Source organism: Cloeon dipterum, chromosome 2 (genome assembly GCF_949628265.1).
Source record: "Cloeon dipterum chromosome 2, ieCloDipt1.1, whole genome shotgun sequence".
In the NCBI taxonomy this organism is placed as follows: domain Eukaryota; kingdom Metazoa; phylum Arthropoda; class Insecta; order Ephemeroptera; family Baetidae; genus Cloeon; species Cloeon dipterum.
This window is the reverse complement of record NC_088787.1, coordinates 9,763,754-9,790,717: the sequence shown is the minus strand read 5'-3', so window position 1 is coordinate 9,790,717 and position 26,964 is coordinate 9,763,754. Positions and strand designations below refer to the sequence as shown.

Genomic DNA, 26,964 nt, shown 5'->3' with positions numbered 1-26,964 from the left:
TCTCTTAGCAAACGTGGCTGCTGAAGCTGCGGGACACGCAGGACAAGTGGAAGCGGACGCTGCAGCACACGGTGTTCAAGTCGGACCCGCGGCTGTCGACGTGCAGCCGGCTGGACCCGCGCTTCTCCACGTGCAGCAGCCGCAAATCGACCAACTGAGCCGCTTATCGAGCCAATTCCTCTCAGGGGTCAGGCTTTTTCAATCAAAATGAAATTAATTCATACAAAATGGCTGTTGATAAATAATTTTCTATGAAGATGGTTAACTATACTAGATTTGAACAAAAAGAAAAAATTCGCCGCCGCCGCACTTTTTCCGAGTCAAAGTAGTTGCAGCAGAAACGAGAACAAGAAGTGATTTTTGCGCAAGAATCTGATTGTGTAATTAATGTACACGTCGTGTAATCTGATCGGTTAGCGTATAGCCGCGTTATTGTTCAATGTTTGATTCATTGTAGCCGCGAGAGACGGGACGAGAGAGCGACTTTCGTTTGATAGCCGTCTTCATTTGCTCGATTGATTCTTTGATTGTCGTTTAACTGGCATTTTAATAGGAGAGATTTTGGACAAACCGGACACTAGATTAATCGAGAGGTATACACAGTTAATACATATATAAATAGTAGGAAATGATGAGGTAAAATTTAGTCAAGACCAATTCACTATGAAATGCTCAATTAATATCATCCATCTTAGTTGTTGCAACTGACAAGAAGAGTGTTATTTCCATTCCATTCGCGAAAAGAAATCATGGATTCCACTATTTGGAGAGTAATCGTTTGTATATTTATCGATTTTCCCAGTGTGAACAATAAACTCTCGAGTTGTTACTTCATGCAATTAAACATTCACAGTCCGTAGCTATAAGGTCTTTATCAGAAAGAAAGAAAGAATAAGAGAACTAAAATTGTTGTAAAAATGTTGAATGGTGGCATATGATATAAAATATATATGAACATATTTTTGTTGAACCAACTTCTACTGGCGCTGTCTTGTTGGTCTTAAAGGGCCATTGAACCTTTTTGACAGAAGGGTTCTATCGCAATTCGTAATTGGACTCGTGTGTAAATTCGAAGTTCAAAGTCACCGACTGACGCTCATTTTCTTAGATTTCTGCTTGATCAAATATGGCTCAATTAATTGAACTTTAAATAAAGAACAAATTCATATCAGCTAATTGTGGATGAAACCCTTAAAGTCAATTATTATCTTGATATTCTTTAAAGAGAAGTCTTAAAATTGACTTAAAATAAGGGGGAGCATACCTTTCAATCCGAAAATTATGGCGATTGTTTGTTAGTGGTTAATACGAGGTGTTTATTTACCAAAGGAAGAGTTACGTTATTTTTTTCCTTTTCAAGATTGACTCCTCGTAATTTAAGTGACGATTTTCAGAAATTTCAAACTCTAATACAAATGATGAAAAAAATATTTTAAAATAATTAGCTTGATTTTTGGTCCCAGGAATGTGCAATAAATAATATTGAACGGCCCCAAAAATGATAAAAATCAACTATTTTATCTCTAAAAATTACTGATTTAACTTTTTGGTTTTAAAATTCTACCGAGATCCAAAATAGTTACAATTTCCAGATATAAAAGAGTCCAGCCATCCCATAATGTATGGATGAATTGATTGTCAAATTGGTTTTTAAGAAGTCAAAAATGCATGGAGCCCAAATAAAAAAAATGCAAATGATTGCAGAGGCATCGTCAATCGGTGGTTTTGAACTCTAATTATTAACACGAAAAATAAATATAATGTGTAAACATAAACTTCTTTTCAAATGCCATTTAAAAATAATCTAGAGGGAAATTAGTTTGGACTGGCACATAGTGTGCCACTGTTCTGAATTTTATATCTTCACTTTCACAATTTTCGGAACACTGCGTCGTCACCTCAATCGTAAGTTTGTGCTCTTTGCGTAACAGTCATGAAACCTCCTAAAACATGGACGCTCCCAGAATCAAGAGTCAGAATCACTTCCTGACACAGTCGAAATTATTTCTTTGTTGCAAAAATAGTTTAGCGATGCGCGATTGCTCGACCAGTGCAAGTGCACCCCTGGTGGCAGATTTGTGAAAACAATGAGCCAGATCGCGAAGGGTAGTGACTTTCTCCTTACCGTCACTTTTTTATAAGTTTTGCCCTGGTATGTTTTTATTTTTGTAATTTAGTCACGTTAAAACTTTCGTGGCCAGGTTGGGTTATGGCGCAGAGTTTCGGAATTGCTTAAATTTTCAAATGGCAAAAAAAGATAAAATTTTGCAATACTAGAAGAGGTTAAAAGCCTTTAAAAAATAGGTGGAAAGTCTAATCACAATTTTCGTGATGGAATAATCAAAATAAAATAACTATCTGTTAATGTTTTGAAATGTTGGGGAAAGAATTTGCATCATCAAAGTCTACTTAAAAATAAAACGAGCGCGACTGAACCAATAAAGAAAAAACAGAGTTAATAAATCGACCATTAACAATAATTATTTGGCAAAAAATGGTGGGAGTTAGGCTTATTGCTAAACTTTTGTGTCCGCCCGGTTGCAAACCTTCGCAAGGAAGTCTGGAAACTGACGAACGGACGCGGAGGGTATTCAGATGATTCTGATTGTTTTCGTCACTTTATCATACTGTACTATTTTGTTTTGATAAAATTAGAAATTGCTGCCGAGCCTCGAGGGGCGACGCACACAAGGAAACATAACGCTTACAGCGGTGTCAAATGTATGAGGAGACAATACATTTCACGAAAAGGAGTATTTTCAATAGGTCAGTGTGTTCCTTTTGCAAATTCGTGGAGCGAAATTCCCTTCCTCGAGCCCCCGCCCCTAGAAGAAAGAGACTATTTACATCTGCAAACATGTCTGTACTGTACTGACTGAGTGTGATTCATCCGTTGTACCCCAATGTGCCAAAAGCAAGTCAAATCGTTGACAAATTGTGTTCATGGAATAAAAAAATAACACGTTTACCTTTTTCCTTTTATTTCATCACAAGAACATGAATTTTTAAGTTACATTTCAATCTTGTGACCTTTTTTAAGCAAGCAACGAGCACGCATATTTGTTTGTTGTATGCGCATCCCCTATTTTAGGCGGATTTTGGGGGCAGCCCAATCAGAGGCGTCCCCCCAGCCGGCGGAAGTAGCGAGAAAAGCAAAGAATTTGCGCTGTTTGCCTCTGTCACTGCGAGTGGAGGGGGACGACAGCGTCTTTTTTAGCTGCCCCTCCACTGCTCGCTTGCACCACGCGGCTGGAGAGCCCCCTGCTCTCTCTTCCGAGATAAATCACTGGCAGTGGACTTCACATCACCGCCATGTCTGAGCGAAGGTTTCAAGTGCGCTTGGCTTGGTTTCGAGTTTTAAATTTGTTGATCAAAAGAAAAACAGCTTGAATTGCAATTGAGTGGAAGAGCAGTTTCGAGATCGTTTCATTTCTTACATTATGTTATTTGAGATTTTTACAGCACTCCTTCATTTGACAAGAAGGAATCAAAGCTTTAATGTAGATCTAATTCTGATTTTTTTTCTCAACAAGCTATTAATGAATTTCCGTCAAGCAAGATAAAATAATTATAAATGCATAATTTTTTTTTTAAAATACCCTTGTGTAAATCAGATATCCCAAGATTAAATTCCAAAGCCATTTTCCAGATTTCTGTAAACAGACACCCCCCATTCACCAGAAAATAATCCAAAATTTATTAAGGAATTGATCCAGCTATCCAAAAATTTGAATTTCTAACAGTCTAATTTGTAAATCTAAAATTTTTCCTTGTCATTTAATTCGTGCTGCGGAAAAAGTCCAATCTCAAACTTTGTAGCTAAGGTCTGACGGATTTTTCCCCAGTGGTAAAACTGTCCGAACTCGCTGTTTTACATCGTGGGTGTCAAATTGAAGCTGATCACGTGACTGTGGTCAGAATCGAGTGTTGCCACAATAGTGAGTTCGCGCGATTTTACCCTTGGACTTTTCCGCAGCAAGAACATTATCTGAATCATTTAAATAAATTTAAAAAAAAAATGAAGAGCTTGCTCTATTTGAATTTGATGTCAAATTATAAACGATTCCCGACATGTATCCTGCTTGGATGAGTAAATTGTATAAGTATAGTTCAGTCTTAAATACTTGCTAATGACATTAGCACGCTCCTCTTCACCAAAAATCCATCAGTTTTCTTTGCGATGTCCAAAGTCTGTCAAGATTCGAATGCGGTTCATCTGGAGACAAATTTTTGAAATTAAGTTTAAAAAGAATAATAAATTAAAATTCGTTACCTTATGAACAAGGGAGATGCCGTAGTAATCGGACGCCTCCCTCACGTAGTAATCAAACTGGTATCCCAGAGGAGCGTAGAAGTACAGAGTGGAGTTTTTATCCACCTGTACAAGCGGATGCGCACACAAGTTCTTCTCCTGGCAATTAAAAAACGTCAATGAAACGAATCTAAAGGGAAAATAAATTTTTACAGGGTTGCAAAACCCAGCTTTTTAAGAATAAATTGCGTTTAACTAGTGAAAACCGTTATATTTAACCCATTTCGCTTAGGCATAATATACAAAATAGGAATTTAGTGCAATTTTTGACTCATATCTTAAATTCTAACTTTTATTATTTGACCATGAAAATATCGTGCGAATTATTGTTAAAAAAATCCATCTCATTGCACGATTAAAGCATTTCGCATCATCATTGTGATAATTATTAAAGGAATAAATCATTTATTGCGCAAGAAATTGGTGAAAAAACTGGGCGGTATGGAAATGCAACCTTAAATTTCTATTTTTATATGTACCCGCACAAATTTGACGAGGGGTTTGAAGATCAGCAGTGAGGCAATCACCAGGGAGAGATAGTTGTGATGAACGAATTGTGTGGACACGGAGAAACAGTCATCAGGGATGGTGGAGAAGTTGAAACCCAGCTCCTTCAGCTTAACGTAGATGTTTTCGGTAACTTCGTACGTGCCCTCACTGACCACCAACCCGGTGGCGAACGTTGGAGATCTCACCAGCTTAAAAATTTAATGTTCCAAAATTAATTTCAATGAAGATACTCTCGCAATTATTAGGGACATTTTTCTCTACATCTTATGCGAGAAATTGATAAATCTAGAAAAAAAATATTTCATGGAGTAAGAAGAATTTAGCAAGGATACGGAGGAACCTAAATAAAATCATTTTAAGATAATTTCTTTGCTTGATAAGCTCAGGGAAAATTTATAATTTTTATATTTTTCAAATTGCTCGCATTTAGATAGGTTTATTAATTATATTAGAAATAACGATAATAGGGAATAGCACGGAATTAATTAAATTAATTCAGTTATTTTTTCCAATTTAACACTATGATATAATAATTTAAAGCAAAATTAATAAACTCACATCTCGATTAGACTGAGGATAAAGGGGGCTGTTGTAGAGGATGGTGATTCTTGGCAGCCGCGGATAGAGCAGCCGGTACTCGTCCAGTTTGATTGTAGCCTCTCTGTAGCCGCCAAAGTCGAAAATGTAGGCGAACGTCAGTTTCGGCCTCAGGTTGTAATTAGTCTCCACCGTGATTTTTCTGAAGAGGCCGCTGTAAGCGAGGAGGGCCAAGCTCAACACCGCGAAGCAGCCGGCGGCGAGGTAGGGCTCATAGTCTTCAGGCTCAAGAATGTCCCTGATGAACTCTTGGTTATTTGGATCGTCTTTGTTGTAAAAGAAGGAGAGGAAAAAATCCCACATTGTCTCCAGCAGCTGTCAATATTAACTAATGTATCGCAAATTAATAAGAGACTCTAACAGGTTTCTAAAATAAGTGCTGTGATTTGACAACAAAATTGAACCGAAGAATTTGTGGGTGGCAGGCAGGTTGATGTCAAGCATGGAGCAGCAAAGGAGTAAACATTAATGTGTTTACGTTTAACGTGTTGTGGTGTAAAACGTCTACCTGCCGGTTAAAAGGGTTGCCACACATATTTCTAGTAGTTCGGAATTCTAACCAGCAAATGACCAGAATCAATTTAATGTTTTTGGTTGGCATGACTGAAAGCTGCGTAAGTTTAGGAGTTAGAGGATTGCGGCAATTTTTTCAAGAATATTTCGTAAAAATTGCATTAATTTGATTAATAATAAAGAAAACTACACAAAAAAGGTATTGTTATTTAGCTTGCTGAATAAAAGTGTAAAGCTGCAATAATTATTGTTTTTATTGCTTATATCTGCGGACTCTCCTCTTCCCAACACAGACACACCCCCCAACTAATGAAACCAAACAACCAGACAGCTCATAAAAATGTACCAACTTTACAACAACAACAACAACAACAAACTAAGAAACAACTTTAACCAGTAGATGATACCCTGGGGTAGATATATAGCCGATACTCATTGTTAGTCGAGATGAAATATTAATCCGATTTTTTTTAAGACAACGCGGTCATGACCACATTTTTCTTCAACTGTTCTGAAGCAACTTAATAATAAGCGATAATAAGAGAACCTGTCCAGAATATAACAACACCAAAACCAGGTATGTTTTTGCTCTTTTTAATAATTTAAATTTTATGGATTAGATACATTATGCGGATTAAGAATAGACATAATATTATATATACATACATACACACTAATGATTTCCTCGTATGTATATATGTATGTATCAAACACAAAATCAATTTTTTATCAATACATATGTAATGCTTCAATTTCAATATTCAATACTTCTCTTTTACAAACTAGACACAAATTATGTAGATAAATATGTAATACATATTCGTAATGTACATACAAACAACTATGTATGTACCATGATAATTTTTAAAATTTAATCATCTATGTTTCTATGTGTGTACGCAACATTGTACTAACTGTCAACTTGCATCTACTAAATTATGTACTGTACTACCATATACGAAAGCATTCGGATACTGTATATGCCCTGGCATATTTTAATTAAAATGGAAAAATAAGTGAACAATACACGTAACGTAACTCCATAAGCCTTGATGCGATGGAAATCGAACTCTAACAACTAAATCATTACAATCTCCTGAGAGATGATACATAATATAGGTCCCACGATGATCTGAAGCACAGGAAATAATAGAAGATCGTCTAAATTTCACAGCAACAGGCATGAGCTCCACCACCTGTAACAAGCAGTTCGATATGCATGGCAATGAGTTACGCGCAGGAAAACAATCACTTGGTTCTTGTATGTATTCAAGACATGGAATATTTATTTTCTTATTTTTCTATTTGCCGATCGCACCGCAGGTTTGCGTGTTGAAATAAGCGAGATTAATATGCTGTGTTGCCTAATTTTGAAATTGCTCACTAATTTCTTGCTAGCAAGTGCAAATTTTGCACATATTCAAATCTGCGTTTATTACAAAGAAAATATGATGTTATAAATAATGTTGCTTTGTTTAAGTGACACACCATTAATATTTTTTAAACTTGAAGACTCACAATTTTACCCATGATTATATGGTGTACGTATGGGTTAGGGTATGCTTGTGACAGCTTTTTGAGACACAAAAGGCACATATATAATTTGTTGTGACAAAAGAAGTAGAAAAATGACGTTGGGTCTGGGAATTGAACAATAAAAAGTTATTTGTTTCGCGATTGGACGAATTTGGATTTGCATTACATTCACGAGCACTATCTCAAAATTTGGAGCAAAACCGGGTCTGATGCGTGCAAAACGCGAAAAAGAAAAGAAACATTTTTGGATCTTCATATTATTGGTATCAACTGCGCAAATTTGATACGGCGGCTGGCTCAAGGGCTAATGACGTAATGACCCAATTTTTGCCTGACATGGTGGCTGAATATTTTTAATGCCGCCTAGCTCGTCTGACACAATTTCAGAAGGGAAGTTTGATAGTACTTTACGGTCCTAGGGTTGGGGGCCAAATTTTCTCCTGCACTTTACGAGTTTTTCGATCAGTTTAAACCACCGACTGGCATAGCTGGCGGAGCTTAAGCTTAGCCAAAGTAAGGGCGGCTGGTGACTCACCACGTGACCCAAAAATTAGTTAGTTAATACCTCGAGTCTTTAACGTACAAGACCCGATATTTTGTTTACGAAAATAAATTGTGTAGAAAATATGAAATAACTTTTGAATAGAATATTAAAAAAGTTAAGTAATGAATTAAAAGATGTAAATTATATTTTACTTACGAGTCTTCAGAGTCTTGGGATGCTAAATAATATTCCTTGATTTCCTCAAGGAAAACATCCATCTCAAAAGATGGAATATTGTTGGCAATTTCGTCGAAACAAGCATTCTTATCTCCCTTCAGGTCATTTTCAGAAACACAGTTGAAATCTGCGACGCCATGTTTCTTTAGGTCCAACAATACTTCTTCATTCCCATCATTTTTCCAAACAATGTAAAGCAGTTTGGCGGTATTGATATCGTGGTTTTCAGCTACAAAGCAGATGAATGCTTCCGCCGCAAGATGAAGTTTGGTCAATTCGGTAGTAGGTTTCTTGATCCATATACGTAAGGCATCGGTACTCAAGTTCTTGTAATAATTATTCACCCTTTTCCCTTTTGAATCACCATTTTGAGGAAGAGGGACATCCTTCAGAACATCAGCGATGTTGGAGGCACTCATGACTTTAGAAAGACTTTTCAAAGAATAATGTTTGATTTCTATCGTTGCCATAGCGCACGTAACACAATAGATAAGATAAAACAATAAAATGACCATCGTAAAGAACCCGAGATAAAGCTTAATCAGAACTGATATTGCAATCAATCATTGATTGGCTTTTCCATCAAGGACCAAGGACTTATTGTGTTGCATCAGTTCTTATAACTCACCTCCCTGATAGTACGACAGGTGGGAATCTTGAAATTATTTAGAATTGAATGACCAAAGAAGAAATATAAATTTAAATCTTTGGCAAAACAAAATCTCTAATTATGCATTAAAAATCAAGTTTTGAAACTGGATGGATTCGATATTTTTTCTTAACTTAATTTCAAAATTTGGTTTGGTACGACTTAACTTTATTCATTATTAAATGGTTATGATAAAACACGTGTAGTCGTGTAGTGTTTAGAATTTAATGTTTGGCAGTGATGATATTAATCATGCAAGCTAATTTACTTACAGGAATGACAGATAAAGAGATCTCTTGCTTCATAGTGCATCATATTTTTACAGAGACGAATCCGTGATAAGGGAATATTTTCCTTTGTTCAGCACATTTTATGGACTGCTACGAACTGACTTGATCAAAAAATACCACCGCCAGGCGCCAAGTACATAACATGGGGCCTAAGTGGCTGCTTAGGAGCTAGGGCCCAATGTGGCTCTCTTTTATTCCAGATATTCGTCTCTCGTCTCTAAAAAGCCGCTGGAAAAGTGTAAAACCTGTTGGTGGTTGCAGCACATGTTAGCTATATAAAACCATTGATTAATCGCATGAATCGCATGAACTTTATTATCCAATTAGTATACTTACAAGTTTAACACCAAATTTTAGTTAAAAGTTAGTACGCAATAAATAATTGCACACCAAACATTCTTGAGCTTCATACAAGAGCCGTTTTGTAATTATATGTTTTTTTCGGTTCAATTTTAGTTCTACTTAAATATATAGTCATTAAATATTATTTTTACTCTCAATGATAGCTTCCAATATCTTCACTCGCGCCAAAAGATTATCCAACTTACTGTTCTCTTCATTCTTTTTCGCGAATTTAAATGCATCTGATACAGTGTTTTTGTAAGAACTCCAATTTTGTATTTCAAAAGGCGAGCGTTCCCCAGAGTCAACCGGGAGGTCCTTGCGTTTGTATATTGTTATTGTGTTTGTATGGCCTGCAAAATATAAGAACCTTTTTACCAAGATGATATTACTCAGCCGTTTCCTTGGCAATGATGATTTGGACAAAAGTGAAGACTCTATGTCGGAGAAAAACTTGATCTGAGACTTGCAAAAAATAAGTTCTGCGTTGCTTTTTATCTCCTGCGTGTCACTAACGGCTAATCCATTTAACAAGTTGACCATTATCATTGAGATGAAAAACAGGAAAGCAATATAAATCAAGTGGCCTGTGCCAGAAACATGTTCGAATCCAAGGTCGCCTGTCTCAAATTCACCAGTAACCATGACCATTGTCTTGAAAATAGACGATGGCATTGTGTTGAAGAAAACTGTACAGCCTTTGCCTTTTTCGCAGTAAGGAAAAATAATGTAAAAAGCGAAACTGAAGGCAATTATGAAGCAGAAATACCATATTAGCAGTTTGAAGAAGTTCTTTGATACTTGAAAGAACATATGGATGTATGTTGCTAGTTGCGGGTGTCGGCTCATGAGAAATACAATTTCCATGGCGATAAAAAGAAAAAGAGTTGAAGCTAGATTTCTAAAGTATTTCCCATTCGGGTAGATTAACAAATTTATATTGACTGCGATAACTATCATATCAAGCCAGTTTACTAATTTACAAAAATAAATTGTTCTGAATGATATTAATTGATAAATTTCTCTGGAACATAGCAATATAGTTAACACAATAGTGGTTATCTTGATAGTAGAAAACTTGTACCAAAAATTATCATCTTGAGCAAGATCATTCAGTTGTGAAATTGTTTGAACTGTTGAATTGCTTGTTTCATTACTACCGCTGTTTTTGACAAAGATGCTGAAAACATAAAGGGAGGAAATTAATCCGTGAATAAAGCATAAGATAAAGTTCAGCCAGTAAATCCAAATCACTCTTTTCCATTTGAGTTGCAGGAAGGCCCTGATTAGTGGGTGTAGCAGTAGTCTTTCATGGGTCGAAGATTCAGCCAGCATCATGAATGGTTCCATTTCGCAGTAATCCTCGTCAGATATTGTTTCGCTGTTTTCTTCAGGTTCCTTTTCGCAGTTACCTAACGGTTCCATCTCTATAGAACACGCATTCTTCTCTCTTGCTTGTTGGTTGCGCTGACATCGATAATTTAGAAAACTATCAAAGTAAAATTGTATGCTGCATTCCTTAAAACTCTTGGAAGTTGTAAGTTCAATTTGCTTGTTTAGATGTTTTTCTACCACCTCTGGTTCCAGATCAAAGAATGCAGGCTGTTTAAAATCATCCTTAACGAAAAGGTTCGCATTGAAGTGCAGAAGTACTTCTACTACATCGTTCAAGTTTCTATTCGCAGCGTGGTGAAGAGCCGTCATGCCAATGTAGTCTCTAGCGTCAATTAATTGAGAAATGGATTTATTTTTTGCACTTTCTTCTAATAAGTACTTGACCACGTTGACGCTAGGACACGCAGACAGAACAGCACGGTGCAGAACAGTTCTCAATAATTGATATTTAGTTGACATTTCTAGTTGGGTACTTGATTTGGTGAGCAAGAAGAAGAACGTCTCCCCAGCATTCAATGCTGAGATGAGGGCTTGGTTGGGATCAGCCCCGATTTCAAGTAGCACGCGAGTCATCTCAGGGAGATGATTTAACACTGCAATTTCAAGCAACGTTTTTCCTCCCTTATATGGTTCGTTTACCATGGAATCTAGCTCGAGGTCGTTGTTTACCAGCCAATCTTTAAATGATTTTTCTTTCAAATTTACTGGTAAGCCACTGTTCATCAGGGTATCTACCAGGTTTCTCCTAGGATCATCACACGTTCCCTCGTACCCTTTGTAATTGTCGTCAATAAGGGACTTATGCTTTCCTTTCTCAATCACCTCTCTCGTCGTTTCTTTTCCTATCTTTATGTCGATGTTGACTTTCTCAGAGAGTAGATACTCGACCAAAGTCCACAGCTCATTTAAAGCGGCAAGGTGAATAGCTGTAAATCCAGGGTCAACGTTGTCCACGGCGTGGAGGTTGCATTTATTGGCCACCAGCATTTTAATGCTCTTAATTGCTGCCTCTTCCTCGTTTGGCAGACCGGACAATTGTTTGTCTACTGCCCAGCGAACCACAGCTATTATCACTGTTTCACCCACACTAGAGAAAACATTAAGATCTGCAGCGTTCACGGCGTGGGTTGCAAGAGTTTCTAGTAACTGATGTTGTCCCTTTTTAGCTGCTTTGAAAATTGGCTTTTTCCCATGTGCATTATATTTGTTCAGAATTTCTTTCGCAAAATTACATCTCGTGTGCTCCTGAAACATACATATATAAAATATCAATTTTTGACATGCATGTATTTAAAATTTCTCCAGTCAAAGGTCTCTTCAAAGTTTAAAATTAAAGGATTAACAATTTTAAGCAAATCTCATTATGGTATCTAATGTTACAATTTTAAAAACCTGAAAAGGAAAAATTATCACTTTATTAAATTAATGCTTACATTGACGCCTTTTGCAAAATTAGTGTCACAAATTTTTAGCAAAACATCGTCTGGACTGATGTTGGCGGACGCTAAAACTTGAACTAGTTTCTCAGCATCGCCTTTTCGTAGCAACTCTTCGATTCCATTCGAGGAATTTCCGAAACACCTCGCTAGCAGCTCCATCTAAAAAATAAATATTCAAATTGAAATTTATAAAATTTTCAGATTAGATTAGAGGGACCGTTTTCGAGAGCCAGAAATGCACAATTAGGCACGCTCATATAATATGATAATATTTAATTCTTTGCGAGATCGGAGGTAGATTGGATGCGATTTTTCAGCGTTGAAATTTTGGGTGGCACTTACATTTGCTAATGTACTTGTTTATAGATGGTGAAATTTCAAGTTTAAAGCTCGGGAATGGGGGCGTTCCCTATTTATTCGGTTTCTCAAAAATCCCCGGAAAACGAATTCTGTTAATAAATTCTAAACTGTAACTCTTGACTGCGTTGAGGTATCACCTTGAAATTTTCACTGCCCGACCTAGTTTTCGATCCTGAACAACTTTTCAAATTACAAAAAATTTGCAGGTAGAAGGTCAAGGTCACCTTTTGCGACCTTTTTTCGAAAATTCAAAACTAAGGGATGATAGCCCAATTTGATTTTTTGGGGTTCGGGGCTGAATGTAGCCCGTGAAATTCTGCACAAGCACACCAAGTTTCATAGGTGCAAAATCGTGACAGTTTTGCTGCAATTCGAATTTGAAAAATAAATACCTGCTCGAGGCTGTTTTATCGCGCATGGACTTTGCAGCGAGTTCGCCTCTCGTTCGTCAAGTAAATATTTTTCGCATTTCACTTGCTTAGAAACACCAAGAGGGCATAGGGTAGACCAATGAAGGCCGAAATCGACCTTCAAGTTCTGTACCTGACGTGATCCTGAGATAAAAATATTCAAAAATGTGCTATTTCATCGAACTTGGTGTCTCTGCATAGGTTTTCGTCGCTGCACAGCTCAAATATACAGCTAAAACTGCCGAATAACAATCCTAAAACCGGTCTTTGAAATAATTGTGGTAGCCATTATTCCAGAATTTTAAAATTCGAATTGCAGGAAAACTGTCACGCGATTGCACCCATGAAACTTGGTGTGCTTGTGCAGAATTTCACGGGCTACATATCAGCGATGAAACCCGTCAAAAATCCAAGGGGGCTATCATCCCTTAATTTTAAATTTTTGAAAAAAGGCCGCAAAAGGTGACCTTGACATTTGATCTTAAAATTTCTTGTAAATTGAAAAGTTGTTTGGGATCGAAAACTAGGTTAGGCAGTGAAAATTTCAAGGTTTTACAGTTTGCCTTTCATTAACAGAAGTCGTTTTTCGGAGATTTTTGAGATACTATAAACAGAGGGAACGCCCCCACCCCACTCCCGAGCTTTAAACTTGGAATTTCACTATCTATTAACAATTAGTACTTTAAGCAAATAATGTATGTGTCACCTAAAAATTTCAACGCTGAAAAATAGCGTCCAATCGACCTCCAATTTCGCAAAGAACTGCTCAGGCTTTTTTGGAACTCCCAACCTCTGCCCAAAAGCAACACATTGGTGTGTCCGCTAGTGGATACCAAATCCAAACATTTGCTCACAATAATTGAGAACAAATGTTTTTTACTAATGTATTAAATGTACGTATTTTAAAGGGGAATGATAATGATACTGCAAAAACTTGGAAAATGCTTGTTGCCAATGCATAAACTCGTCCCTTAGGATTCAGTTAAAGCCTTAATTGACCTAAGAAGCACTGTAATTTTTTTGAGAAAATTGGCCGGAAAGATACCGTGCTTTTCAAATAGTAAGGGCTGTCTCCTTACTTTGAAACCCGATTTAATTTCAAAACCAAGAGTTTCCCCAATAAGTGGTATACACAATTGGACAGATCTCGACGAGAAGAATCGGAATATGCCAAGAAAATATGTTCAAGCACTGTAAATTTTGGAGTAAATTGGCAAAATTTGAATTTTTATTGAAGATAAGTCCTTTTTTACTATTGCAAATTGTTGAACAAATTATTTATCGATTAATTGTTTATGGCATCCAACAATTCAAATAATTTTCAATTGTTGCCCTGTATCATTCAATTAAAAGACTTGTACATATGTTTCAAATGCATACTTCTTACTCATGATAATTATAAAGTTTAGATTTTGCATTCCAATAATTAAGAATATTTAGCATTATTGACATTAAGTATATAGTTTATAGAGTAAATTGTTATTTTATCAACTTAACAGCTTTATCTCTACAGTGTTCAATAACTAAATCGGAACTGAGTATGTAATAGTTAAATTCAGAATTTTCCGAGTTCTCGAAAAAATTGTTATCATTTACCGACCACCAGGCCTCAATTTAGCTAAGCGAATCAAGGAAATTATCACCTCAAAATTTATGCTCTTTATTTATGAGACCTCCAAGAAAAACATTTGAAATGTCGTGCCTCGACTTTGCACCCATCACCTTAATAATTATATATTATATATTATTAGAAAATAAATTTAATGCTAGAATTATTAGTAGAGGTCTCAGCCGCGAGATTTAATGCGGCGGCGGGCGCGACTGGCTTAGCCGATTTTTTTGTCAGGTGGCCGTGACTGGCGCGGCCGGAAGACATTTTTTTCTTCTGCACTTTTAAATTTTTGACCCTTTCTCTGTTAGCCAGATGCACGGCAGCTGGCGGCTGCCCACTTGACCCAAAATTTGCCAACTGGCGCAGCTCCGCGTGGCTGGCTTAGACCTCTAATTATTAGTTAATTATGATAGAGTGAATTTTTACCTTTTTACTCTTTGATGCGCTTCTATGACTCGATTACTGTCGACCTGTTGGCTTCAAATCTTATGGGTTATTAAAAAAGAGCACTGTTCGGTCGAACCTTTCCACAGCACAAGTTCTGGGGAAGCTGTGTTTGATCTGACAATTTTAATATTTACCCACCTTTTTGCTGATAATTAATACAATGCTATTCCCTCAAGGGAAATCTACAGCCCATCTCTTGTTCAATTGATAGCTGCAAAATCGGACTTCCTGTATACATAAAAGCTAAAATGATAGGATATGCATCTTAAAAAATTTCATGGAATTGACCAGTTGCGAAAGCCCTTAGTTTTCGATGCCGCCAATAGATGGCGCTAGTGGTTACTTTCAATTTAAAGGCACTTCTGCTGCAATTTACAACTAAAACCGGCTGATATGCATTCTGCACTACTTAATACATGTTTTCTTTTAATGTGCTGAAAAAAATTTGGTTCAACCTATCGTCGTAGAATCGTGAAAAACAGTTCATTAAATTGAAATAAATTTATCTTCACCGACGTTTCTATACGGCGATTGCCTGGACTGATTTTTGTTTTCATTGCATCAAAATGAATATTTTAAAGAGCTGCACAATAAGAGAATTCGCCATTCTTCCTGGTAGCGCGGACGTTGCGCATTGCTCAACAAACGCCCAAATTTTCACAGTCGAATTAATTGTTGACCTTTTCTTGCAACATGGAAATTCGCGTTTGGTTGTTGAAAAATGTAAAATTTTACCGCTACTTAGGACTTAGTCAATTTTAAATTTTTTTAATTTTCAATTGTTTACTCAAAATTTGAGATTAAAGGCATGCTAAAAGGCACTACTTCTCTTCTAGGTTGTACTATATAACCTGTTTGAGATTATAAGTTTAACTCCGAAAATTCAAAATCATATTATTGATCTCTTGAAGTATTTAAAGTTTCTTAAATAATTGTTATATGGACTTGTTTTTGGCCGAAATCGCTAGCAAGATTAATAAACAAAAAAAAAACTAGATTTTTGTCGATTTTTTTGAATCAATGAAACCCAAATGTTTGGAGCCGAAGTGGCCTAAATCGGCCGCCGAAAGTCGGGCACGCCCCCAGTTGTGAATGACGTCACAAAACAAGTCCATTATGCTGTATTATTTGTTGAGTTTTTCACTAATGCTACGAATGCCTGTAATAGCCCTTTAATGTAGTTATTTTGTTTTGTACTTCGGGACTTTACCATAGAGAGATAGTGAAATCTTTTGACATTTTATTATTGATGTGTATCTCTCTCACATCCAGAATTTATTAAATGCACTCTCATTCCGTTTTTTTTTTTTGCATTTTTTACTAGATAAATCTCTCACATCAATCTGCAATGCAAAAAATAGAAAATTCCCTTCTTTTCTGTTACAGACGAGAGAGTAGCAGCAGCCCCGAAGCTGCTTTATTTGATACCAAATTAGTCAACCTATTTTTCTTCAAAGACTTAACTTATCTCGGTACAGCCTGTGTTTGTGTTTGCAGCTTGGACAGTACCCAACTTTAATGTTTGAAGTAAGCATTTTAAATTATTAAATTGATTTAGATGGATGTCCTTTTTAAAATTGGAAATTTTGGCCACAGTAGATGAAATGTTGAAGTTTAAATCATTTACAGATTGATTTTTTAGAGTAAATAAGTAAATAATTTTAAGAATGGAGGAGGCTTACAAAAACGACGCTCTCGGCATACAAAATCTGTTAATGCTGCAACTGCTGGATACTGCCAGTTTCGAAGCCTGCGATGATTTAAATTTGCCTATAATTGAAAACCCTCCGATCACAGGTGCGTGAAAGTGACTTACTAAAATTTATTTTTGGTAAATAATTTTATGGTTTTATCGCCTATAGACAGTAAAGGGGATGCACAAGAAAATGAATCATCAGAAGACGAATTTGTCGACGTGGAAGGTGGTTGCGACCTTCTAAAACCTGATTTGCTGTCCCCATGTAAAAGGTAGTATTTTTATAAGTATATCGATCAAGCAGTTCTTAATTTCATTATTTTCAGTCTGCAAGCACCTTCTGAAGTTGAAGAGCATAAGACTAATCCTGTTTTTTGCGGAAAATGTGATTTGCCTTTCAACAACATTGATGACTGCCGGAATCACATTGAAAAAGTATTCATTATCGTAAAACTAAAATCTTCAGTAATATTAAAATGTATTTATTGAAGGAGCATGAGCGGCCTTTGCTTGGAAACTCTGCCAATGAACAGCAAGAAAAGAAGAAAAATAAATTAATCAAAGTTCCGCCGCAGATGAAATGCAAGACGAATATTTTGGAAATCAGCAAATTAGCAAAGCCAGTTGCTGCAAACTTAGATAAAGAAATGACAGGAAGCTCGGAGCACAAAGTTGAAATTAGAGTCCAAATAAGTGAAGCTGGTGAAACTTTCAGGTATTATTTTGCTAGCATGAAATTGAGCAAATTAGTATTTTGGTTTACAGATGTCAAATTTGCTCTTTGAATTTTGATCGGGCGGAAAGCCTCGAGTGGCACAAAGATTGTCACATCCCTCGAAAGCTAGGATTTTCCTGCTTGCACTGCAAGAAATACTGCCGCACCTGGGCTGATTGCTCTGCCCACCTGTGGAAATCTCACAAGGTAATGACAAATAAATATTCTTTAGAAATTGTTTCTTAATACGGAACATTTTTTCCAGACTGATTTAAGACGATTTGTTTGCGATATTTGCAAGGCGAAATTCACCAAACGCTTTATGATGATCAATCATTTCAAGAAACATCTGGGAATATACAGTTATGCCTGTACCCTGTGTGGAAAAAAGTTCAGCCAAAACTCTCAGCTTAAACAGCACAAGTATATAAAGTTATTCTCTTCATAAGAATTTTAAATGAATGGTAATTTTTAATAAAGGCTAACTCACATTCCTGTATCTGATCGTCCGACCAAAAAAGACTGCCCAATTTGCTTCAACACTTACGCTGACCACAGGAGTTTGAGAAAGCACATCCATGAAGTGCATGGAACCGAGAAATCGTATTTATGCGAGACCTGCCACTTTAGGGCAAATGGAGCTGGTGAGATTTTTTGTTTAAAAAATTTTACGTTGCTTAAAATGATTTTCAAATTTAGTCCAATCCAAACTTGTAATTTTTGCCAGAAAATAACTAGGATTTCATTTTTGCAATTAACAAATAATATTTTGCCTCTTATTAAGAAATTAAAAATTTTAGCTGCATTAAGGAGTCACCTGCGCAGCCACATGACAGAGAAATCGTTGAAATGCGACCAGTGCAGCTTTGAAACCGTCTACAAAGAGTCGTTACGTCGCCACAAAATGCTCCATTCTAATTCCAAGAAGTACCAGTGCCCATTTTGCAACTCCTCTTTCATTCAGTCAACCGGGTTCAAGAAGCACCTTCTTCGGAAACACTCTGGTGAGAATTTCATCATAATTTCTTATTTTTTACTTAAAATAAAATTCATTTTAGATAAACCAGGCATGGTGAAAATTTGCAGTAAATGTCCTTTTTCGACTATCAATGAGGACGTTTACAAAAACCATCTTCTCAGGGCACATTCCAAAGGTAGGCATTTTTAATTACAGCTGTTTCTTCAGCTCTCTTTTGTTTTTTAGAAACCACAAGTGATGTCACTCCGCATGCATCAGAATTTGACGGCATTAATCTTGACTGTTTGATTCCTCTGACTGATAAAATTGATCCTGAAACCAAAACTTTGAATGCTGAGCTTCCGCTTGGAATTAGTGAATCATATGATTGCAGCCAGAGACCTTCATCTCCTTTCTTTTTTGACGTGTTACCTTCAGAACTAGTTGAAACCTATTCAAACCCAATGTAGAAAAAACAATTGAAATACAATATGATTAAAATAGTTATTCTTAAAATTCAATCAAACTGGAGGGATGTAAATTATAGTGAATGGGAAAAATTAAAAAAAAAATGATTAAACTTTTTGCTAGTGCTTGTAAGCATTTTGAGTTAAATAAATGAGTACCATTATTATGTATGAGAGACTATTTTTTGTGTGTTGCCCTGTTTTGAGATGATGTGATTATTCCTGGAGTAAATTTATTTTCCATTTCAAGTCAAATTTTCTCTATTTAATAAAGTCTTGGTGGCAATGGGACCTCTTTTGCCTAAATTAAGTTATCAACTAAAATTCTAACGGCTAACTATTAATTTGAGCTTAAAACTTAAAGTTATTTATTGCTTATTAGTATTCTTGCTCCTCTGTCTTTTTTGGAGCTTTGTAGACATGTCGACATACTATGAAAAATATTGTAAAATCAGATGTAAAAATATAATCAGTTCTAAAATGAACCAGAGCCGAACCTTTTTCTTTACTACGGTCTGATTTTATCCCAGCATATAGTTGCCTTTTTTCATCTGAGTATAAAGATGTGCATAAAAAAACTTTAATATCCATGCAAAATATTCATAATTCGTAAAAATGCGCAAAATTTCGGAAAAACCAAACAAATATTTTGCGATGCGGATTTTCCGCGAACCCTGAGTAAAATTAGAATTACTGTAAATGAGTTACCAATTAATGTGTCAACAGAAAAAAAACAAACACTTTGAAAATGAAGTAAAAAAGGCATGGTTTAATGTTCAAATAATTAGAAAAAAACCCAAATATATTATTGAATAAATTATTATGAAAAATAGAAAATTGGTTTATAACTGTTCCCATGACCAGTCTGAATTTTACATAAAATTTAATAGTAATGGAATTTTTGTTTTTAAGAAATTCCACTTCCAAACTAGAAAAAAATAGGAATTTTCCGTATTTCGTTATTTTTGCATCTCAAAATCTCGGGTTCTAGCCAACAGAATGGCAAAAAATACCTGGACTCGTCTCGACCTCCCCTGCCTGATAAGCTGAAGGGTTTTTAGAGCTTAGCACTAAAAACAATTTGCTGCACTTCAACCCCCCCTTTGAAGTACTGGGAAGTGCTCAGAGTAGAGGTTAAAAAAGCAAAACATTTCACAGCCTTAAATTTTTTGTATTATTTTGCATTTAATTTATAAAAACATTTTTCTGTTTTTGGAAAGCAGGGGCAAGGTGGTGATTCAGAAGAAGTTTCGGATAATTTAAATTACTTTAAGCCCAATGGAAGCATGCTTACATTTTTACTAAGCAAATTTTAGCAATGGGGTTGAAAGGTGATGGGATAAGCAACCCATAACCACATTACATAATTGGCTAGCTAGTGCAGGTCGAGACAATCTAACGGTGGGTACTTTTTGCAATTCTCATTGCTTGAACCCGAGATTTAGGCCAATACCGGCTTTGCCCTCCTGGGTAAAGTTTTAACAAGATGTTTGCCAGGTATTCTACCTTTTCACATGTTTTATATAAATCTGACGACTTTTTAATAACATGAATGTATTTTGACCAAGTGTGAGAATAAACAATCATTTGGAGGTGCAATAAATAACCAAATAAAAATCTAAAACGTCATGGTCTTGTAATTTTTGAAGTAAATAATCCATTGAAAACTAAAATATCACTATTATATACTCAGAAAATTTCAGCCTTTTTTTGCTGCACTTTCAATCCGTTCAGCTTGTCCACTAACACTTGGGGTGGGTGGCCATACTATACGGTCTCGTGGGCCGCCAAAATTAAGACTCCCCTGGTTAAAATTTTTATACCAGTCCCGGCCCTACTTTCTGTTCTCAAGTATAGTGCGAGATGATGCTCTCGGAGGTCCCGCATCTGATGCTGAACGTGATCAACTCTGCGGCCGTGGGTAGAACAAAGCTGCCTCGTTTGCTTTGGGATCCGACCAGTCTACACAAGAGCAGTTTGATTCAGTAAAATTATAAAGGTAAAACTAGAGGAATGGCTAAAAGGGAGCAGCAGTCGAAGCCACGACTCGAGGCTCCACGGCGCTGCGCAGTGCAGCCAACGCTGCTTGCGTTTCAGTCAAACACCGACTGCTACCTCGCTGCTGTCTCTTCTCCGTGCTAAAAATTAGATTGGAGCCTTAATTAATTAATTAATACGCGTGACAATAATTGTATTCTTTCCATACATCGATCCAGGATTTTAAAAATTAAAATGTTATTCATTTTCCTCGTAGGGTTTTCAATATTCTTTCAACTTCTCGCTACTTGATCTCCATTTTCTTAAATTTTTTTTTTTTAAAAAAAAAGGAAAAAATATATCTGTAACATCTATTTAGGGACTGCCGAGTAAAGTAAAAATGATATCATCGGTTTGACACATCAAATAGAGCTTTCACGACAAATTGCAAAACGTGTAGTTTCCTTTAAGAAAAAGAGCTTCAAAGTAGAACTAGGAGTTATTATATATGTATATATATTTATAGAAATCAAAAATTTTTCTTGCGAGTTTTTGCGAGAGCTTTTAAGGATAATAATAAAATTGTCAATTTTATGGACTTTATTTCTTCATCCTGAATGTTACATATATTTTGTTAAAGATGTTTCATGGAGTGTTATAACCTGAAATTATGAGCAAAGATTTCTGGGGTCGTTTTGAGGAATCTCGATTATCGAAAATTTGTAGTGTAAATATTTTATAATATACAATTTTGCTTAAAAAATATTTTTAGCGCAAAAGGGTCATAATTATTTTGCGCTATACCAAAAAAGACAAATACCATTAAAAATTATATAATTTTAACAAATCAATTTCTATTGGAAATAAATAAAGCCAGGCCTCATTCTCGTTGCTCAAAATTGTCGTTTTTGACTTAAAATTTTAAATCAATTTCTATTGTGAAATCATGGACAGTATTATATAGAATTAATTTTTTTAAATAACAATTACAGGTTTTAGGAACAATATGTAGGATCCGCTTCACGGCAGCTGACTCAAATGGCTTAAAAAGCCCAATATTTTCCTGGCGTTGGCGGCTCAGCCTGTTTTGAGGCAGCTGGCTTGTCTGACAAAATTTCAGAAGTATTGTTTGATATATGCTATTACAACCGACCGCTCTGTAATTCGTTTTTTGGTTCAATTTTATTTTTATTTCAATACTTATTAAATATTATTTTTTCTCTCAATCATAACTTCTAATATCTTCATTCGTGACAACAGTTTATCCAACTTGCTGTTCTCTTCATTCTTGTTCACGATTTTTAATGCATGTGATACAATTTTTGAGTAGCATTTTTTCCATTTTTTTATTTCAAAAGGCGAGCGCTCCCCAGAATCAACCGGAAGGTCCTTGCGGATGTATATTATTATTGTGTTTGTATGGTTTGAAGTAGATAAGAACCTTTTGACCAAGAAGATCTTACTCAGCCAGTGCTTTAGAAAAGGTAATTTTAACAAAAGGGAAGACTCGATATCGGCGAAAAACTTGACTTGAGACTTGCAAAAAATAAGTTCTGCGTTGCTTTTTATCTCCTGCGTGTCACTAACGGCTAATCCATTTAACAAGTTAACCATTATCATGGAGATAAAAAACAGAAAAGCAATATAAATCAAGTGACCTGTGCCAGAAACGTGTTCGAATCCAAGGTTGCCTGTCTCAAATTCACCAGTAACCATGACTATTGTCTTGAAAATAGAAGATGGTATCGTGTTGAAGAAAACTTTACAGTCATCGCCTTTTTCGCAGTAAGGAAAAATAATGTAAAAAGCGAAACTGAAGGCAATTATCAAGCAGAAATACCATAGCAGCAATTTGAAGAAGTTCTTTGACACTTGAAAGAACATATGGATGTATGTTGCTAGTTGCGGGTGTCGGCTCATGAGAGACATAATTTCAATGGCGATAAAAAGAAATAGCGTGGAAGCTATGGTTTTAAAGTCTATTTCATTTGGGTCGGTTGATAAAATTGTAAAGGTGCCTGCGATAACTATAATATCGAGCCAATTTACCGGTTTTAAAAAATACGTAATTCTGAATGACCTTAATTGCCAAAGTTCTCTAGTGAATAACAAAAATGTTATCACAAAATTGACATTCTTGATAGTAGAGTGATATTCAACAATTAACTTGTACCAAAAATGATCATCTTGATCATTCAGTTGTGAATTTGTTTTATCTGTTGAATTGCTTGTTTCATTACTACCGCTGTTTTTGACAAAGATGCTGAAAACATAAAGGGAGGAAATTAATCCGTGAATAAAGCATAAGATAAAGTTCAGCCAGTAAATCCAAATCACTCTTTTCCATTTGAGTTGCAGGAAGGCCCTGATTAGTGGGTGTAGCAGTAGTCTTTCATGGGTTGAAGATTCAGCCAGCATCATGAATGGTTCCATTTCGCAGTAATCCTCGTCAGATATTGTTTCGCTGTTTTCTTCAGGTTCCTTTTCGCAGTTACCTAACGGTTCCATCTCTATAGTACACGCATTCTTCTCTCTTGCTTGTTGGTTGCGCTGACATCGATGATTTAAAAAGACATCAAAGTCAAATTTTATGCTGCTTTCTTTAAAACTCTGGGACGTTGTCTGTTCAATTTGCTTGTTAAGATGTTCTTCTACTGCCTCTGGTTCCAGATCAAGGAATGCAGGCTGGTTGAAATTATCCTTAACGAAAAGCTTCGCATTGAATTGCAGAAGTACTTCTACTACGTCGTTCAAGTTTCGGTTCGCAGCGTGGTGAAGAGCCGTCATGCCTAGGTAGTCTCTTGCATTTATTAATTGAGAAATGGATTTATTTGTTGCACTTTCTTCTAATAAGTACTTGACCACTTTGACGCTAGAACGCTCAGACATAACAGCACGGTGCAGAAAAGTTTGGCTTAATGAAGCATCAAATGAATTTTTCGGTGACATATCTAGTTGGGTACTTGATTTGGTGAGCAAGTCGAAGAACGTCTCCCCAGCATCCAATGCTAAGATGAGGGCTTGATTGGGATCAGCTCCCTTTTCAAGTAGCACTTGAGTCATCTCAGGGAGATAATTAAACACTGCAATTTCAAGCAACGTTAGTCCCTTGTATGGTTCCTTCAGCGTGGATTTGAGTAGCTCGAGGTCGTTGTTTACCAGCCAATCTTTAAATATTTGTTCTTTCAAATTTAATGGTAAGCCACTGTTCATCAGGGCATCTACCAGGTTCTTCCGAGGATCATTACACGTTCCCTCATGCCCTATGTGGCTGTCGCCGTTAAGGGAATTCCGATTCCCATCCCCAATCTGCTCGCTCGTCGTTTCTCCCCTTATCACTTCGTCGCTGTTACCATTCTCACAGAGTAGATACTCAACCAAAGTCCGCAGCCCATTCAAAGCGGCAAGGCGAATAGCTGTAAGTCCAGTGTTGTCCACGAAGTTGATGTTACAATTTTTCGCCACCAGCATTTTAATGCTCTCAAGGGCTTCCTTTTCCACGTTTAGCATACCGGAACGTTTTTTGTCTGCTGCCCAGCGAACCACGGCTGTGATCACTGTTTCGCCATCACAAGAGACAACGGTGAGATCTGCGGCGTGTTTGGCGTGGGTTGCAAGTGTTTCTATCAACTGGTGTTGTCCCTGTTCAGCTGCTTTGAAAATTGGCTTTTTCCCATGTGCATTGTATGTGTTCAGAATTTCTTTCGCAAAATAGCATCTCGTTTGTTCCTGAAACATATGCATATATACAAATATTACAATTTTTGACAGACATTACTCTATTCAAAGGAGCTTTTTATAATTGAAAATATCATCTATATTATACTTTTAAGGTATTTACAATTAACCAAATCTGACTTTGATATCTATAATGATAAAGTTTTAAATATATTATAAGGCCAAAATTATCACTATTAAAATTAATGCTTACATTAACGCCTTTTGCAATCTTAGTGTCACAAATTTTCAACAAAACTTCGTCTGGACTCATGTTGGCATCGGACGCTAAAACTTCAAGTAGTTTCACAGCATCGCCTTTTTGTAGCAACTCTTCGATTCCAATCAATGAATATCCAGAACACCTCGCTAGCAGCTCCATCTAAAAAATAAATATTCAAATTGAAATTTATAAAATTTTCATAGATTCAATGGACCGTTTTCGAGAGTCTAAAATGCAGAATTGGGGAATGGGCACGCTCACATAATACATTACGAGGATGAACGAAGAGGCTCCCAACCCAGGGTCTGCCCAAAAGCAACAAACTGGTGCGCCCGCCAGTGGATACGCCAATTCCAAACATTTGCTCATAGTAGTTAAGCTGGCTTTAATACCCGACCATATTTTTCTAATTTAATTGTACACAGAAGTGTGCCAAAATTCAATGACTGCTCTGTTTCCGAGGGGGAGGCTCTATTACAGGACCCCGGGGCCCCTACCAAAAAACTCCATCTGACGTTGGCATAACTTTTACAGTGGGGGGGGGGGGGGGGGGGAAGAAAAATTGTGCATAGCTCAACAAACGCACAAGTTTTAACTGTGGTATGGATTTTCTTGCAACAAAGAAATTTGTATTTGGCGTATTTGGTTTAGAGAGGGGAACCCGGGACGAGTTTTTGATCCCGTCCCTGTCCCATTTCTCTCGACTTCGTCCCTGTCCCGTCCCAGTCCCTGTTAGCTTTAGCCTTGTCCCTGCCTGTTTAGTCCCCCCGTCATCCCCTTACCAGATTCATAATTTTTCAAACTTCTAATCGATTTTTAAATGTAGCAATTTTTGTCAGTAAATAAAAATTGTATGTAAAAATGGGTCGGCGGAGACAGAGACTTTTTACTATTTACATAGGGCTGCCACTCTCCGGGTTTCGACCGGAGATCTCCGGGTTTGGGACTGAAAATTTAACACGCGCGGGGAGTATAGGGATCTCCGGGTTTTAGCTTTGGAAGTCTGGCACTCCTAATTTACACCCAAATTTTATCTGTCGAATTGATTGTTGCCTCTTTCTTGCAACAAGGAAATTCGCGTTTAATTGCTGAAAGTTGCGAAAAATTTCCCGCTACTGAGACGTATTGCTTCCAGGGTCCAGGGTTCGCAAAAACTCGCATTTTTCCGGAAAAAAACCAGTACATGGCAAAAAACTTTTTTTGCGTTTTTTCTGCAATATTGCGCATTATTCCGGAACACATGCATTTTTATTGAAGATAAAAAATTCTCATGACCAACAAAGGGGATATAACAAAATCAGTATAAAAGCCACTGGTTCAGGGTTTGCCTATTTTGCAATTGGAAAAAATGCACCACTGGTTTTTTGCGCAAAAAACCAGCTGGAAAACACCAATTTTGGGTTTTTCTATTACATTAGTCCGAATTTAACCTCGAAATGATCACATTTCGTGCTAAAAAAAAGTCGGAAATTTTAGGAAATTTCGGTTTTGTGTTACAATTTTCTGTCTTTCGGTGAAATCAGTGGCATTTGTACTGATTTTTAAAAATCCCTATTTTTGGGCATCTATCATGTGAATTTTTTATTTTCAATAATAAAAATGCAAGTGTTTCGGAAAAATGCGCAAAATTGCACAAAGTCCTGCAATATAAGTTTTTTGCAATGTGGTGGCTTTTATCGGAAAAATGGTGTTTTTGCGACCCTGCATTGTTTCACCAAGAGAACGAAAATTTCAACTCTCTTCGAAATTTTGGTTGTTTTGAATTTTTTACATGCTGACTGATTAATACTGGTGTAGCCGGTGTAGCAGTTCCCGCACATTTGGCGTTAATAACTAAGTTTGTACCAATCTCGGTCTAGAGATATATGTCGCTATTAATATATGATAATAAGCTCTTCTCCTTCACCCTGTGCAATACTCCTTACCGACTGCTCACTCTCGCTCGCAACCGGTCATGTCATACTTACGCTCCCTTGCCAGAAGACGCTCAAGCGAGAAGCGCATACTGATTTGTAATTGTTAGACCCGAAGACTAGGACTAGACTATACCGGGGTAAGACCATATTAACCGTGATACC

General features: G+C 36.6%; 4 protein-coding genes across 8 annotated transcripts in view; 2 read left to right on the top strand and 2 right to left on the bottom strand.

Annotated features, from left to right (window-relative positions):
* Window positions 1-2,968, top strand: part of LOC135935509 (uncharacterized) — a 115,993-nt gene extending 113,025 nt beyond the window's left edge. For all 5 annotated transcript variants that reach the window (XM_065477899.1, XM_065477901.1, XM_065477898.1 and 2 more), the window contains one exon: window positions 9-2,968. In XM_065477899.1, coding sequence (XP_065333971.1) covers window positions 9-158 — 150 coding nt within the window. In that variant the 3' untranslated portion in view covers window positions 159-2,968. The remainder of the gene's footprint in view (window positions 1-8) is intronic.
* On the bottom strand, window positions 2,961-5,773 carry LOC135935510 (testis-expressed protein 264 homolog). The gene is made up of 4 exons (XM_065477902.1): window positions 5,381-5,773; window positions 4,792-5,010; window positions 4,274-4,411; window positions 2,961-4,216 (listed from the first exon to the last, which is right to left on the bottom strand). The coding sequence occupies exons 1-4, from the start codon at window positions 5,720-5,722 to the stop codon at window positions 4,166-4,168; spliced, it is 750 nt and encodes a 249-aa protein (XP_065333974.1). The 5' UTR covers window positions 5,723-5,773; the 3' UTR covers window positions 2,961-4,165.
* Window positions 5,774-16,961: 11,188 nt separating this feature from the next.
* Window positions 16,962-19,070, top strand: LOC135935585 (zinc finger protein 62-like). The gene is made up of 9 exons (XM_065478025.1): window positions 16,962-17,101; window positions 17,156-17,264; window positions 17,321-17,544; window positions 17,595-17,751; window positions 17,810-17,967; window positions 18,025-18,188; window positions 18,345-18,548; window positions 18,603-18,698; window positions 18,749-19,070. The coding sequence occupies exons 1-9, from the start codon at window positions 16,977-16,979 to the stop codon at window positions 18,970-18,972; spliced, it is 1,461 nt and encodes a 486-aa protein (XP_065334097.1). The 5' UTR covers window positions 16,962-16,976; the 3' UTR covers window positions 18,973-19,070.
* Window positions 19,071-22,084: 3,014 nt separating this feature from the next.
* LOC135937478 (transient receptor potential channel pyrexia-like) lies at window positions 22,085-24,478 on the bottom strand. Its single transcript, XM_065480629.1, has one exon. It carries the CDS (start codon window positions 24,454-24,456, stop codon window positions 22,150-22,152), a length of 2,307 nt encoding a protein of 768 aa, XP_065336701.1. The 5' UTR covers window positions 24,457-24,478; the 3' UTR covers window positions 22,085-22,149.
* Window positions 24,479-26,964: the final 2,486 nt, after the last annotated feature.

Coding starts and splice junctions, on each gene's coding strand:
- LOC135935585 (XM_065478025.1), top strand. CDS start 16,977: ATGGTTTTATCGCCTATAGACAGTAAAGGGGATGCACAAGAAAATGAA. Junction 17,968..18,024: donor TCTCAGCTTAAACAGCACAA/GTATATAAAGTT, acceptor TTTTTAATAAAG/GCTAACTCACATTCCTGTAT. Junction 18,189..18,344: donor CTTTAGGGCAAATGGAGCTG/GTGAGATTTTTT, acceptor TAAAAATTTTAG/CTGCATTAAGGAGTCACCTG.
- LOC135937478 (XM_065480629.1), bottom strand. CDS start 24,456: ATGCTAAACGTGGAAAAGGAAGCCCTTGAGAGCATTAAAATGCTGGTG.
- LOC135935510 (XM_065477902.1), bottom strand. CDS start 5,722: ATGTGGGATTTTTTCCTCTCCTTCTTTTACAACAAAGACGATCCAAAT. Junction 4,412..4,791: donor CCCTCGTCAAATTTGTGCGG/GTACATATAAAA, acceptor TTTAATTGCCAG/GAGAAGAACTTGTGTGCGCA. Junction 4,217..4,273: donor GCATCTCCCTTGTTCATAAG/GTAACGAATTTT, acceptor ATTTGTCTCCAG/ATGAACCGCATTCGAATCTT.